The 13,649-nt window shown below is 39.9% G+C and overlaps 1 protein-coding gene across 2 annotated transcripts in view; it reads left to right on the forward strand.

Annotated features, from left to right (window-relative positions):
* The first annotated feature begins 1,291 nt into the window (after positions 1-1,291).
* SPTBN5 (spectrin beta, non-erythrocytic 5) overlaps positions 1,292-13,649 on the forward strand; it is a 136,312-nt gene continuing 123,954 nt past the window's right edge. For both annotated transcript variants that reach the window (XM_068161389.1, XM_068161390.1), the window contains exons 1-6: positions 1,292-1,391; positions 3,831-3,947; positions 8,246-8,413; positions 10,802-10,921; positions 11,577-11,734; positions 12,577-12,805. In XM_068161389.1, coding sequence (XP_068017490.1) covers positions 3,837-3,947; positions 8,246-8,413; positions 10,802-10,921; positions 11,577-11,734; positions 12,577-12,805 — 786 coding nt within the window. In that variant the 5' untranslated portion in view covers positions 1,292-1,391; positions 3,831-3,836. The remainder of the gene's footprint in view (positions 1,392-3,830; positions 3,948-8,245; positions 8,414-10,801; positions 10,922-11,576; positions 11,735-12,576; positions 12,806-13,649) is intronic.

The raw sequence follows: 13,649 nt of genomic DNA on the forward strand, positions 1-13,649 counted from the left end.
CTATGCTATGCTATTCTATACCTGTTTCACTCATTCAGTTGTTTAGATAGCAACTGACTTGCAAAAGGAAGAAATGCCTGCACCCTGGGGCAAATCACTTCTATTTGATGGGAACAAGAATGTTTTCTCAACACACACAAGCTAGCCAACCTATATCAGACGTAAGCCAACAGCCTATAATGCTACTTTTAAAAGAATGTAGGCAAAACTAAAAGCCAGAGAGGAAAATAAAGTGGAATTACAACCAGGCAAAGAGCATACAGAAAAGATGTAAACAGTGGCTCAATTTATATCCCTTTTGTCTTCTCCTCTTATTCCCATTTACTGATCAGTAAGAGCTCCGTTGTAGTAGCTGGCTGGCAAACCCTAGTCCAAGAATTTGGAGGGAATATTTTCAGTAATACCTATACCATATGTATTCAGGGTTTTTTCTGTTTTTGGCTGTCTCATGTGTCAGTATGTATAATATTTTTCTTCTTGTGTTCATGTTTTTGTTGGTCAAGTTTTATCTGAATTGAGTTTGGGGCACTCTTAATTTCTTCATACGTATTTCCACCCATCAATTTTGGATGTTAAATAAACTACACTTGCCAGAAGGGAAAAGACTGCTGTTCCCTTACCTCATGTCTGAGCTGGGCGTCTTCACTTAGAGCTTCTGATTCAGAAGGCAGAAGCCTGCCTGTTTCCTGGCAGTGATACCAAGTCAATGTGTCTTGTGCTTGTAAGTGGCAGAAAGGACTCACTGCTGTGTAAGTTAGCAGAATTATTTCCCCTCTTGTTATTGACAAGAAGTCCATCAATAGCAAACTTTGGAAACAGCTGGCACTGCCAGCAGCAAGTGCCTGTGCACATGAGCTTCCTCCAAGCAATGACCGGCAAATTACTAACACTTCATGATTTCTCTGGTTTGCTGTATCCTGATTTAACCACCCAGGAATTGCTCTGATCTTTGTGCTTCTGCTGTGCTTTCGTTTTGAGACTCCATTGTCAGGTAAGTATTCCTTCAGCAAAGCAGCCTGTGATCAGTCAGAGCCTTCAGAGCAACTGCAAGAGATGCTCTGTACTGAAGCATCAGCATAGTGGTTGAAGTTTTCGTTGCTTTATAGTAATTGTGGTGTTACTCATACATGTTTATTTCTTTTAACCTAAGAGTCAGGCAAGGCCCAAAGGTGATAACCTTTACTCATTGTATTCTGATAGGTTATTTTCTTCAGATTGGATGGAAGGTTCATAGGTAGATCATAAATGCTTGGTCTCTGTTTCTGAATTCAAAGGTCGCTTTGCATGGAAACAGCGAATTGAACGTAGGAATAGGAGTGTATCTACAGCTGAAAGCCATTCTTCAGAAGGAACAACTGCTTGTTGTCAGGAAGGGCTTCCTCCAAACCTGAGTAAGTCCACTTTTTTTTTTTTTTCATGCACTTTGTAATGTACCATTATAGCCTGCTTTGCTTTTTGACATTGCCTTTACATCCTGTGAATGCAGATAATCTACTACAAATCTGCCTTCAAGTAATCAAGCACAAGCCCTATGAGGAGAGGCTGAGGGAGGCTGGGGTTTTTTAGCCTGGAGAAGAGGAGGCTCAGGGCAGACCTTCTCTCTCTCTACAACTACCTGAAGGGAGGTTGTAGCCAGGTGGGGGTTGGTCTCTTCTCCCAGGCAACCAGCACCAGAACAAGAGGACAGAGTCTCAGGCTGTGCCAGGGGAAGTTTAGGCTCGAGGTGAGGAGAAAGTTCTTCACAGAGAGAGTTGTTAGCCATTGGAATGTGCTGCCTGGGGAGGTGGTGGAGTCACTGTCCCTGAAGATGTTCAAGAGGGGATTGGATGTGGCACTTGAAGCCATGGTTTAGTTAGCCATGAAATGCTGGGTGATAGGTTGGATTTGATGATCTCTGAGGTCTTTTCCAACCTTATTGATTCTATGATTCTATGGTCTACTAATGCAAGGAGTACTTTTAATTTAATAAATCAAACAAGCTGTTGTGTGAAGCAGCAGCTCAACAAATAAGCTTCCTTTGCATCCAAAATGAAATCAGTTTGGTTATCATTCAGGGTGGCTGCAATGTTTGGACAAAAAGCCTCTTACAAAAAAAAAGACATCCACAGACATTCTGAGAACCATCTGGCAAAATTAGAAGTGGCATTATGATATGGGTTTACTCTATAGGTTTATTGTGTGGCAGTGAGTTAATATCACACCTCTGGCAGGGTGCTCTTCAGGTGGAGAAAGTGACCAATGCTTAGCTAGCCCAGGAAATAAGAAAATGTCATTAGGATCTTCTTTGCAGTTCTGTTTCAAACTTATCCAAATTTATCCTTTCATAAGGCTTTCGTCTGTGGTCATGATCCTTCCCTATGCTGCTGCTGAGCTGCCAGGCTCCAATGCTGTCCCTGCCTGGCAGAAGTCAAGCACTGCTGCTTAAGAAACATCTGGAAAAAAAATAGAATAAAAATGCAATAACAAATCAGCATTTCTGCACTTCCTACCTTTTCATCTCTTGTGAAATGGCAACATTCTTCATATTTATTAGAGCACAGAAGAGTAGCAGGCAAGCAACCTCCCATTTGCAGCGGCTGCTGTTGCTAGTTCCTTATTGCTCTCTTCTCACACTAGGACAGATAATCTGGTGGGTTTTGTTTGGTATGTTTTATGAATTAAAAGGGCACAGAGCCCAGTTAGCTCAGAACTGGGCCTTCACAAAGTTGACACAGAGTATTTGGAAGGCAGAGCACATGGCTCCACACCTCTGCATTTTGTCAGAGGCTTTAATTTTTTCATCCTCTCCTCTATTTGTGGTGGGTCGATGGCAGCAGACATCTTTCGCCTCTTCCACCACTACAACAGGTATCTTGGTTTTGCAGCTAGGCTGATATCCAGGTAATGCCTTTAATTATGGCAGGAGTCCAGGCAGGTGAGGTTTGGTCACTAAAGATGTCAAGATGTCTGTAGCTATGGATCTTACAGTGATTTTTATATATATATATATATATATATATATATATATATATATATATAAGTGATTCTTTTACCTTCCTAACAGCAAGGTCACTGCTGCTATAGATTTACACTGTAAGCCAAATAACTCCAGAAGAGATTTTCAGATAAGCTGAAATCCAGTTTATGGTGTCACAGATTCCTGGATGTTCAGCTTGTGTGCTGTGATGAATTACAAACCTGATTTTTCACTGATATGGATGAAGCAGACAAAACTATGAGAGTGTGTGGAAGAAGAACAATGCTTTCTCCCAGCCTAGAACTTGTCCATGTGATTATGGAACTGTGCCACCATCCTCACTGTGAAAGATATGCAAAAAACTGAACTCATGAGAGGAGAGAATCCAGCTGATGCCATTTCTGTTGGAAATAGTGTGGTCTTTCAAGTACTGCATTGGAAGTGATTTGCAGATCCCTCTTTCTGACACTAATACTAGCTCTCTGCCATGTGCTTCCAGCACTGATGGCTTTCAAATCACGGTGTTTCTCATGGGGTGAAGTGACAGGGGAGAAACTGAAAGATAGAAAGTAAAACTGCATAGTCATGTGTCACAGTTTCATCATGAAACCAGAGATGGGTTTTAAAAGGGAGAACCCAAATGAGTTAAAAATAAAGTTAAGTTAAAGTGCAAAGTGCAAGCAGAAGGAAATGAAGGTATTATATATTGGGTGTGGTATTGCATCTTGTACCTACTGGGGGGTGTGGTATTGCATCTTGTACCTACTGGGGCTGTGTTCCTCACATGTATTGGATATATGCTTGCTTCTTTTGCAGTTAGCCAGGCAGCTACCTTCAGCACTAAGCCACCTCACTGCTGTTTCTGATCTCCTAGGTGACCATGGATAGCGAATTTGAAAAGGATCACATCAAAAAGCTGCAGGAGCAGCGAATGACCATGCAAAAGAAAACCTTCACCAACTGGATGAACAATGTCTTCTACAGGGAAAATGTAGGTAGCTCATTCAATTTCAGGATTCATTTCACCCACTGTATTCTTTTCTCTTTTTTTGTGGTTTGTTTTTGTTGGGGGTTTTGTTGTAGTTTGTTTATTTGTTGTTTGCTTGTTTAACTTTTTCTGTCTTGCGTGTTGTCATTACATTTATGCAAGCAAGGAAGGCTTTGACTAACCAGAGTGCTCCAGCCTGTATCTTTTACTTTACACCTGTCTTCATTGATTGTGTTATGTAGAGTATATAACTCTGTGATATTGTGATACTCTGTGATATTGTGATGTCCACTGTGATCCATTGGTGATTACCTCAGAGGAAGAAATTCATGTGATCTTTTATTTCCTACAAGTGTTTGCAAATGCTTGGATTTTCCCAAACAATGCTCAGTTCATAATTCCCTGGCCAATATTTAGGACTTTCTACTTTGCCTCATCAGTCCAGCTCGAGTTGTTGCACAGTGCCTCTAAAAAGCTTGCCTTAGGTCTATCACTTCCAGGCATACTGTCATGCAAGTGCAGACCAAGCCCAATTGCAAGTAGAGTAGGTTCCAGACTTCCAAAAATCTTCAGTGCTAAGTTACAGGTGATTTGTGTTTGTGAGGTAACTCCAATACATTCCAAAACTCTCCAGACTTACTAACAAGAGAAACATTTCAGACACAAATGATGCAACTGTGTCACAGCAGGGAATTGCATTGTCCAAAACCAGCTCTCTTTTCTGGAGTCTGTAGTTGATCTTAATGGAAATGGACCTTGGAAACACTGCCCAGGATCAGGCCTCTTGGTTCTGTTCTAGCTCATCACTGTTATATGATATTTCAGTATCAGATGAATTGCTTTCAGTGCAATATTTTAAGTTGGTGATTGGTGGCAAGACAGCCTCAGAACACAACAAACTTTTAAATTTGTTCTGCTTATGGTGAGAGAAGAACTGCAAAACATATTCTTATTTTCCCCCTTGCAGAAAGTTAGGTTTTAGGGTGTAGGAAATCATTTATCTCTGGCTACAAATGAATATATCTACTCTGTCATTTTAAAAGCACCTCCAGGTTCAGAGATTAAAATGTCAGTTTTTACTTCCTACACAGTACTTGTTCATATATCATAAAAGTGTGAGGAAAACAGCCTGTGAGCACTTTCCAAACCATATAGGGTAAGAAATGGTGCACAGACTGACACCTTATCTAGTTCTTCTCAGCAGTGTAGACTCAGCTTTTCAGCACACACTTAAGCATGACTGAGTCATCTACAGGACACTGCAGTATTCATGGTTACACTGCTGACTACTCCAAGTCCAGCACTAAGGATGCTGCTGGATTGAATTTAATGTTAAGCAATCTATGAGTGGTATTTTCAAGAAAAATATGATCCAACAAAGCTGGCTGGGTGAGGCATGAAGCAGATACGTGAAGACTGTCTCTACAAACTTAACTGGAGCTAAGTGTCATAGAATATAACAGCTTCAAGCCGCTTTTTGTTTTCTTTTTTATGGTAATATGCCATGAGCAGAATTTTAAGTTTATTTAATATGCAAAAAGAAATAAAACTGGCAACTAAACAGGGAGGTTTTCACGAGGGTAATCAGTTCAAGTTGTACATTTTTGTTCCACACACGTTACAGACTTAAAGTCTCTCTGCATTTCCTTTACACTTTCTTCTTTCTCTTTAGGAAAAAATCTGTTAAACTGATTGAGAATTGGTCAGGAATGGAAAAGCTCGTGTCTGTTACTTTCCCTTTCCCCTCCCTACATTATTCTACTACTTAACTTCAGATATTTTTTTCCTCTGTAGATAGAAATAGTAAAACCCTGTGATTTTTAGAATCACAGTAAATGACTGTTTGGTGTGAGTTACCGTTTTAATGTCACTTCTTGATGCTTAGTGGCATAAGGCCAGAAGGAAACGCCCAAGGCAAGTTCTTGTTAGGTCAGAGTACACACTGTGTCGTGTTCTATCACCTAAGTGCTGGGTGATCTCACTACTGGCAGCAATGAAGTACATTTTTGTCAAAGTTCTTTATCTTTCACATAGTATGAGACTCTGGCTAAGAATGTGGAGGTTTGGGTGGCAGCACCGATCTAAGTGGGATGCAACAGACTTTGTTGAGACTATGGAGTAAAAATTAAGTCACTGAATGGGATTAGCAACTCCATTTTGAAATTACATTCATTGTTAAATGGAAAAGTTGAAAATATGTATTTCAGTGGAAATAAAAAATGTCTGTCCTTCCTGAATGGTTTATTTTTTAAATTATGTAATACTACTACTACTACTACTACTACTACTACTACTACTACTACTACTACTACTAATAATAATAATAATAATGATGCTTATTATTATGATTATTGGCAGTTTTAGGCTATGCCTTCAAAATTTTATTATAATATTAATAAAAATTATAGAGTAATAAAAATAAACTTTTGTTCTAATAATATACTATAACAATACATGATATAATAAATATAAAATATAATAATTATAACGGCAACAATTAAAATTTAATAATTATTCTTATTGGTGGTAGTTTTAGACTGTGCCTTTTAAAAGATGGTTATAATAATAATAAAAATTATAGAATAATAAGAAAAAAATAATAATATGCTATGATAATATATTATATAATAAATACTAAATATAATATAATAGTTATATTACAATAGTAAAAATAAAGACTTCATCATTATTCTTATTGGTGGTAGTTTTAGACTGTGCCTTTAAAAGATTGTTATGATAATAATAAACACTCTAGAATAATAAAAATAAAAATGTTGTTATCACATCATGTATTATTATATTAGTATGAATAATAAATATAAAATAATATAAAATAATAACAAATATATAATAATAAAAAGAAAAATTTCATCATTATTCTTATTAGTGGTAGTTTTAGACTATGCCTTTAAAATTTTGTTGTAATAATAATAATAATAGTATCATAGTTTCATTCAGGGTTGGAAGGGACCACAAGGATCATCTAGTTCCAACCCCCCTGCCATGGGCAGGGACACCCCACACTAGATCAGCCTGGCCACAGCCTCATCCAGCCTGGGCTTAAACACCCCCAGGGACGGGGCCCCAACCACCTCCCTGGACAACCCATTCCAGGGCTTCACCACTCTCATGGGGAAGAACTTCCTCCTCACATCTAGCCTGAATAAAAAATAAAAAATATATTATAATAATTATAAATATTAACATTTTATGATGATGATCATTATTATTATTATTATTTGCAGTGGGTTTGGTCTATGCCTTTAAAATTTTGTTATGGATTTTTGAGCAGAAAACTAGAAAAATACAAACAAATCACTATTGGGTGGAAACCAGAAAACTAAAGATCATTCCAAACAAATTGATTGGAGAAACATCTGCTTTAAGATTGGCTGTACCAAAAAAGTTCTTTCTCTATTTCTGATCTCTTCTCTGCTTGCTTCACTTGGGAGAGATTATTTCCGCTTCTGCTGACCTTGGCTGCATTGTATTGGTTAAGCCTAGCCACTACTTTCTTTCTCCTCCTTTCTCCCTCTTTTTTGGGGGGTTGGGCAGAGGGACAGTTTCTCTTACTGGGGTGTGGGGGGGTGGGGTTCATGTTGTTTGTTAATTGCAAATATTGGAGATACTCTGTATTTTATACATATTCATTGCGTTCCATTGTAGATGGGTAGTTTTGCTTGTATATAAAGCTTCCATTTGCTTCCAACTGAGTTAGTCTGGCAAAATTAGTGTTGGGGAGGGAAAATTTCAACCCACCACATAATAATAATAGTAATAATAATAATAATAGTAGTAGTAATATTAATAAATAAAATATATACATATATATTGTATTAATATTATATATCTATATATAAATTATTATTAATAATAATATTATTATTATTCAGAATCTCATGCATTTTTCTTTCTTTGCTCAGTTGTGTGAGTTGGTTTAATTTTTATTTCAGCCTACTTTTATACGTAAAGTTTGCAAATCCCTCCGCAAATCCCTTTTTTTGTGAATTAAGGTTCATCACTTTTGGCATATATGCACAGACCCACAGAAGAACAGGAATGAAACAGCAAAAAGGTGTTCTCTTTTGTTCAGGATTAGAAGTAGAGGGTTCTGTAACTGATATTTTTAAGAAGAATAGGGTGCAAGAAAGCTGTTTAAAACTATTGCTGGGTGGGGCATGAAGCAGAGATATGAAGACTATCTCTACAAATTTAAATGGAACTAAGTGTTCCTTTTAAAGGGACCTGACTGTGGCTCAAATGTTCAGCCAGAGTCTGTACTGTCTGACTGGTCTTTGCAGGTAAAGATCGAAATAGAAGATATTTACACCGACTTGAAGGATGGCATTTCTCTCATGAAACTCCTGGAGCTGCTCTCTGGAGAAGCTTTGCCCAGACCTAACCGGGGAAAGATGAGAGTGCATTTTCTGGAGAACAACAGCAAAGCCATCATGTTCCTGAAATCCAAGGTATATCTATACTGCTATTAGAGATCACAACAGCTTATGCGTGTTATTAATCATAGTATTATGCTCATGGTTCACTGTTATTCAACTTCAGGAAGTTCAACAAGGTCAACTGCAGGGTCCTGCACCTGGGTCAGGGCAATCCTTGATATCAATACAGGTCAGGGAATGAAGGGATTGAGAGCCATCTTGAAAATTTGGTGGTACTGATGAATGAAAAACTGGACATGAGCTGGCAATGTGCACTCACAGCCCAGAAGGCTAACCACACCCTGGCCTCCATGAAAAGAAGTGTGGCCAGCAGGTTGAGGGAGGTGATTTTGCCCCATACTCTGCTCAGGTGAGACCTCACCTGGACTGATGTATCCAGCTCTGGAGTCCTCAGTACAGCAAAGATGTGGACTACTCAAGCAAGTCCAGAGGATGCCACAAAAAAATTATCAGAGGGATGGGATACATCTCCTGTGAAGAAAGGCTGAGAGAGTTGGAGTCATCCAGACTGGAAAAGAGAAGGCTTCAGGGAGACCTTATTGTGCCTTTTACTGCTTAAAAGGGGTCTATAATAAAGATAGGGTCTATCTTTTCAGCAGGACCTGTTGTAAAAGAGCAGGAGGTGATGGTTTTAAACTGAAAGAGGGTGGATTTAGATTAGATATAAGGAAGAAAATTTTGAAAGTGAGAGTGGTGAAACACTGGCACAGTTTGCCCAGAGAGGTGGTGGAAGCCCCATCTCTGGAAACATTCAAGGTCAGGTTGGATGGGGCTCTGTGCATAGGAGACACATGGCATAGGAGTTGGTTTAGATGACCTTTAAAGGTCCCTTCTAAACCAAAATGCTCTATGATTATTATTTTCCCCTCTAATACACAATAAGATATTCCTTAATGACAGGCTGGAGGTTTTATTGGGTTTCAATTTCTTTATTATTTGAGCAACATGGCTGATGAATAGCTAATGTCCCCCTCAAACAAGTCACACCTGAATGTAAGCCTCCCCCTAAATGTAAACCTCCCCTGCCAGGGGAGGTTTAGGCTGGATGTCAGGAAGAAATTCTTCATAGAGAGAGTGATTGCCCATTGGAATGTGCTGCCCAGGGAGGTGGTGGAGTTACCATCACTGGGGTGCTTGGTGCCATGGTTTTGCCTAATGATGTTTTTACTCTTCCAACATCTGGGAAAACATAACATCTAGAAAGACATAGGATAGGATAGGATAGGATAGGATAGGATAGGATAGGATAGGATAGGATAGGATAGGATAGGATAGGATAGGATAGGATAGGACTGGACCAGGTTGGAAAAGACCTTTGAGATCATTGAGTCCAACCTATCACCCAACACTATCCAATCAACTAAACCATGGCACCAAGGGCCTCATCCAGTCTCTTCCTAAACACCTCCAATGATGGGAACTCCACCACCTCCCTGGGCAGCACATTCCAATGGCCAATCACTCTTTCTATGAAGAATTCCTTCCTAACATCCAACCTAAACCTCCCCTGCTGCAGCTTAAGACTGTGTCCTCTTGTTCTGGTGCTGGTTGCCTGGGAGAAGAGACCAACCCCCACCTGGCTACAACCTCCCTTCAGGTAGCTGTAGACAGCAATAAGGTCTCCCCTGAGCCTCCTCTTCTCCAGGCTAAGCAACCCCAGCTCCCTCAGTCTCTCCTCACAGGGCTGTGCTCCAAACCCCTCCCCAGCTTTGTTGCCCTTCCCTGGACACGCTCCAGCAAGTCAACATCTTTCCTAAACTGAGGGGCCCAGAACTGGGTACAGGTGGTCTCTGACATTTCTCTGCTGTCACTCCCTTGGAGGAAAGGAACACTGAATTGTGTTTCTTTCCTCTCCATAACCACCAGTTTTCAGAACCCTTGTAAGAACTTAAATCTTTGAGACCACTATTCTTTTGCAAGGCATTTGCTGAACACCATTCCTGGGGCATGTAAGAGCCAGGGTGTGAACATGAGAGCTCATGCAAGCAAAGAGATCATGTAAAATTTCTTTCCTTAAGAAAACAGCCTGGACACTCTCCTCAAGAACAGCTCGTTACAGATATCTCCTTCACAGTATCACAGTATCACTTAGGTTGGAAAGGACCTCGAGGATCATCAAGTCCAACCTATCAACACAGACCCCATGACTAGACCATGGCACCAAGTGCCACATCCAATCTCCTCTTGAACACCTCCAGGGATGGTGATTCCACCACCTCCCTGGGCAACCCGTTCCAATGATGAATGACTCGCTCGGTGAAGAACTTCCTCCTCACCTCGAGTCTAAACCTCCCCTGGCACAGCTTGAGACTGTGTCCCCTTGTTCTGGTGCTGGTTGCCTGGGCGATTCAGTGAGCTGGATATGAGTATTTGCATACTGAATGGATGTGGATTCATTAGCAGGTACAAGTAAAACTGATTGGTCCTGAGAATATTGTGGATGGTGACAGAACCTTAATCCTGGGACTTATCTGGATCATTATACTTCGATTTCAGATTTCCTCTATCAAACTTGATAAGGTAAACCAGTGTCTTTTGTCTTTTTGCCTGTTTCAGTTTCTAAAAGCAATTGAATCAATTTCCTGGTTTTTTTCAAGGAGGTAGAGAGCAGTAACTTGGAGATAGAAGGGATATTCATGTTCCTCTCTCTCTTCCCCAAACTTTTGACTCCAGGAAAAAATTTCTCTGAGAACAGGTCTCTAAATCTGTACTGCATGAAGCTCCCTTGCTCTTTCTCTGAGTAGAAGTATTCTTTTAAAATCATTTAACATGCATTGTACGTCCGTGGAAAATAAGATTCTATAAAAGTATTAAAAAGAAAAGTTAATAATTTCTGACATTAGACCTGGATACTTCATATTTTCTTTCTGAGTTGCTAAGGAAGCAAATAAACTGAGCTTTACTTTCCACTTAATTTCTACAAACCTTGCCAAAGAGAAACATTTAAAAACATTCTACTACCTATATTTCATGGTATAATTTCTGAGTTCATTCAGAACTCATTTACTTTAATAGAAACCTTCTACTTTCAAATCTTTAAGCCATGAATTTTAGGGGACTTGTGGATAGGACAGGAGTAATACAAAATGATCCTTGGGAACAACAGCATAAACCCACTGATGCTTCTTCCATATATTGTTTACACTGATTTTTCATTTCTCTCTTCTCTTCACAGGAAGAATTTGGAGGCAGAGCTGATATTCTATTTGCCAATGAAGCCTTGCTACTCTGGTGTCAGCATAAAACTGCCAGCTATTCCAATGTGAATGTGAAGGACTTCTCCAAAAGCTGGAGTGATGGACTTGCCTTCAATGCCCTCATACATGCTCACAGGTAAAATCTGACAGACCAGTTCAGGAGGCATTGCTCATTGGTGTTTCTAGCCCTGGCACAAGTTGTTGCAGTGTCTGAATTACAAGTATTTGTCAAGAAATTGTCAATTTTTCTCTTTTTACCCTTTTTACCCTTTGTCATTGAAGACTTGCCTTTCTTAAATGGATATTCTCTCTCTGAGTAAGGATAGATCAACACCTCCTACTTGGTAGTTCTTTTAGCTGGGCAAAAGATTGAATTTCCAAGGGACTGTCACACCTATGTACAATGGCTTTTTTTGGGGTCCCTCAGTCATGTTCCCATTGCTCTTTGTCAAAAGTGTTATTATTTTAGAGGCTGGTTCCATTGTTTGAACTCTGTGTTCATGTATACCTTCTGGCTCAATTGTAACAAAATAAATCAGCCTCTCAGTCTCTTCCTTTCTTCCTTCTCTGGCTCTTTGAAAAACTGTGAAGAGAACAGTTCAAGATAGGAGACAGAAACCACCTTGGAGAACCTTAACATTTCTTCTCCTTACCTTCTGTCAGAATACCATGGTGTGATCCTACAACTACCCCTACTGGCTGCACCTTCTTTTTCAGAATTGCCTCCCTTGGTTTTCACCCATCAGTAAAGAGGAAAAACAAGTGAAGGGAGGGGTACTTCAATTTCATAAGGGACAGCTTTCTTCCTGTTATACACGCAAGGGGCAATGCTCTCGAATGAAGCTCAGGGTCAGAGAGAGTAATTCCAATGTTAATGTCACATTCCTTAGTCTGATAAATGGTTTATGGTTCACAATCTGAAAGAACATAGCACAAGCATAAATCTTTCTTCACCTCCACACCCTTTTCTTCTCCCAGGCCTGATCTTATCCACTACAGTTCACTGAGGCAGGACCAGCCCATCAAAAATCTGAACAATGCCTTTGATGTTGCTGAGAAAGAGCTGGGAATCAGCAAACTGCTTGATGCTGAGGACGTGGCAGGACCCTACCCAGATGAACGATCCATCATGACTTATGTGTCACTCTACTATCACTACTTCTCCAGACTGAAACAAGGCCAGACAATACAAAAGCGACTGAACAAAGTAAGTGCATTGCTACCTTCAGAAAGTGAAAAATGAAACGTGAAGATGAATTTGTGTTGGAAATGTGGGGATCTTTCTTCAAGCTCAACTTCAGGGTTATGACTATCATGAAAACAATCAGGGAATTGGAACACCTCTCCTACAAGGACAGGCTGAGTGAGGTAGGATTGTTCAGCCTGGAGAAAAGAAGGCTCCAGGGAGACCTAGTAGCTGCCTTCCAGTACCTGAAGAGGGCCTGCAGAAAGGCTGAAGAGGAAATAGTTATAAAGGTCTGTGGTGATAGGATGAGGGACAATGGTTTTAAATTAGAGAAGAGCAGATTTAGATTCCATGTTAGGAACAAATTCTTTACCATAAGGTTGGTGCAACACTGAAACAGGTTGCCCAGGGAGGTGGTTGAGGCCCCATCTCTGGAAATATTCAAGGTCAGGCTTGACCAGGCTCTGAGCATCCTGATCTAGTGGAGAATGTCCTTGCTTACTGTAAGGACATTGGACTACATGACCTTTAGAGGACGCTCTCAACCCAAACCATTCTATGATTATTTGAAGTGAATCAAATGTCACAGCCATTTGAAAGATCTTTTACCATCACTTGAATCATGACAAATACGTGTAGACTGATCTCTAAAGGGGATTGCATTTATTTCACTGAAAATTAATCCTCACAATTTCTGTTTTACAATTGATGTGGTTCCAAGGCCTCCCATTAATCATGGAAGGATTACTAGTTGGCAAAAGCAGACCTGGTCAACAGTTTTCCTGATTTAATAGGAAAGATGGTCCTTTCTTCTCTGAGGTTACTGTGGGTTTTTATTTTCTGTGCAAATCCTCATCCTTTCTTT

This window comes from Melanerpes formicivorus, unplaced genomic scaffold (genome assembly GCF_026170545.1).
Source record: "Melanerpes formicivorus ecotype bairdi unplaced genomic scaffold, bMelFor1.0.p_v2 SCAF_58, whole genome shotgun sequence".
Classification (NCBI taxonomy): Eukaryota; Metazoa; Chordata; class Aves; order Piciformes; family Picidae; genus Melanerpes; species Melanerpes formicivorus.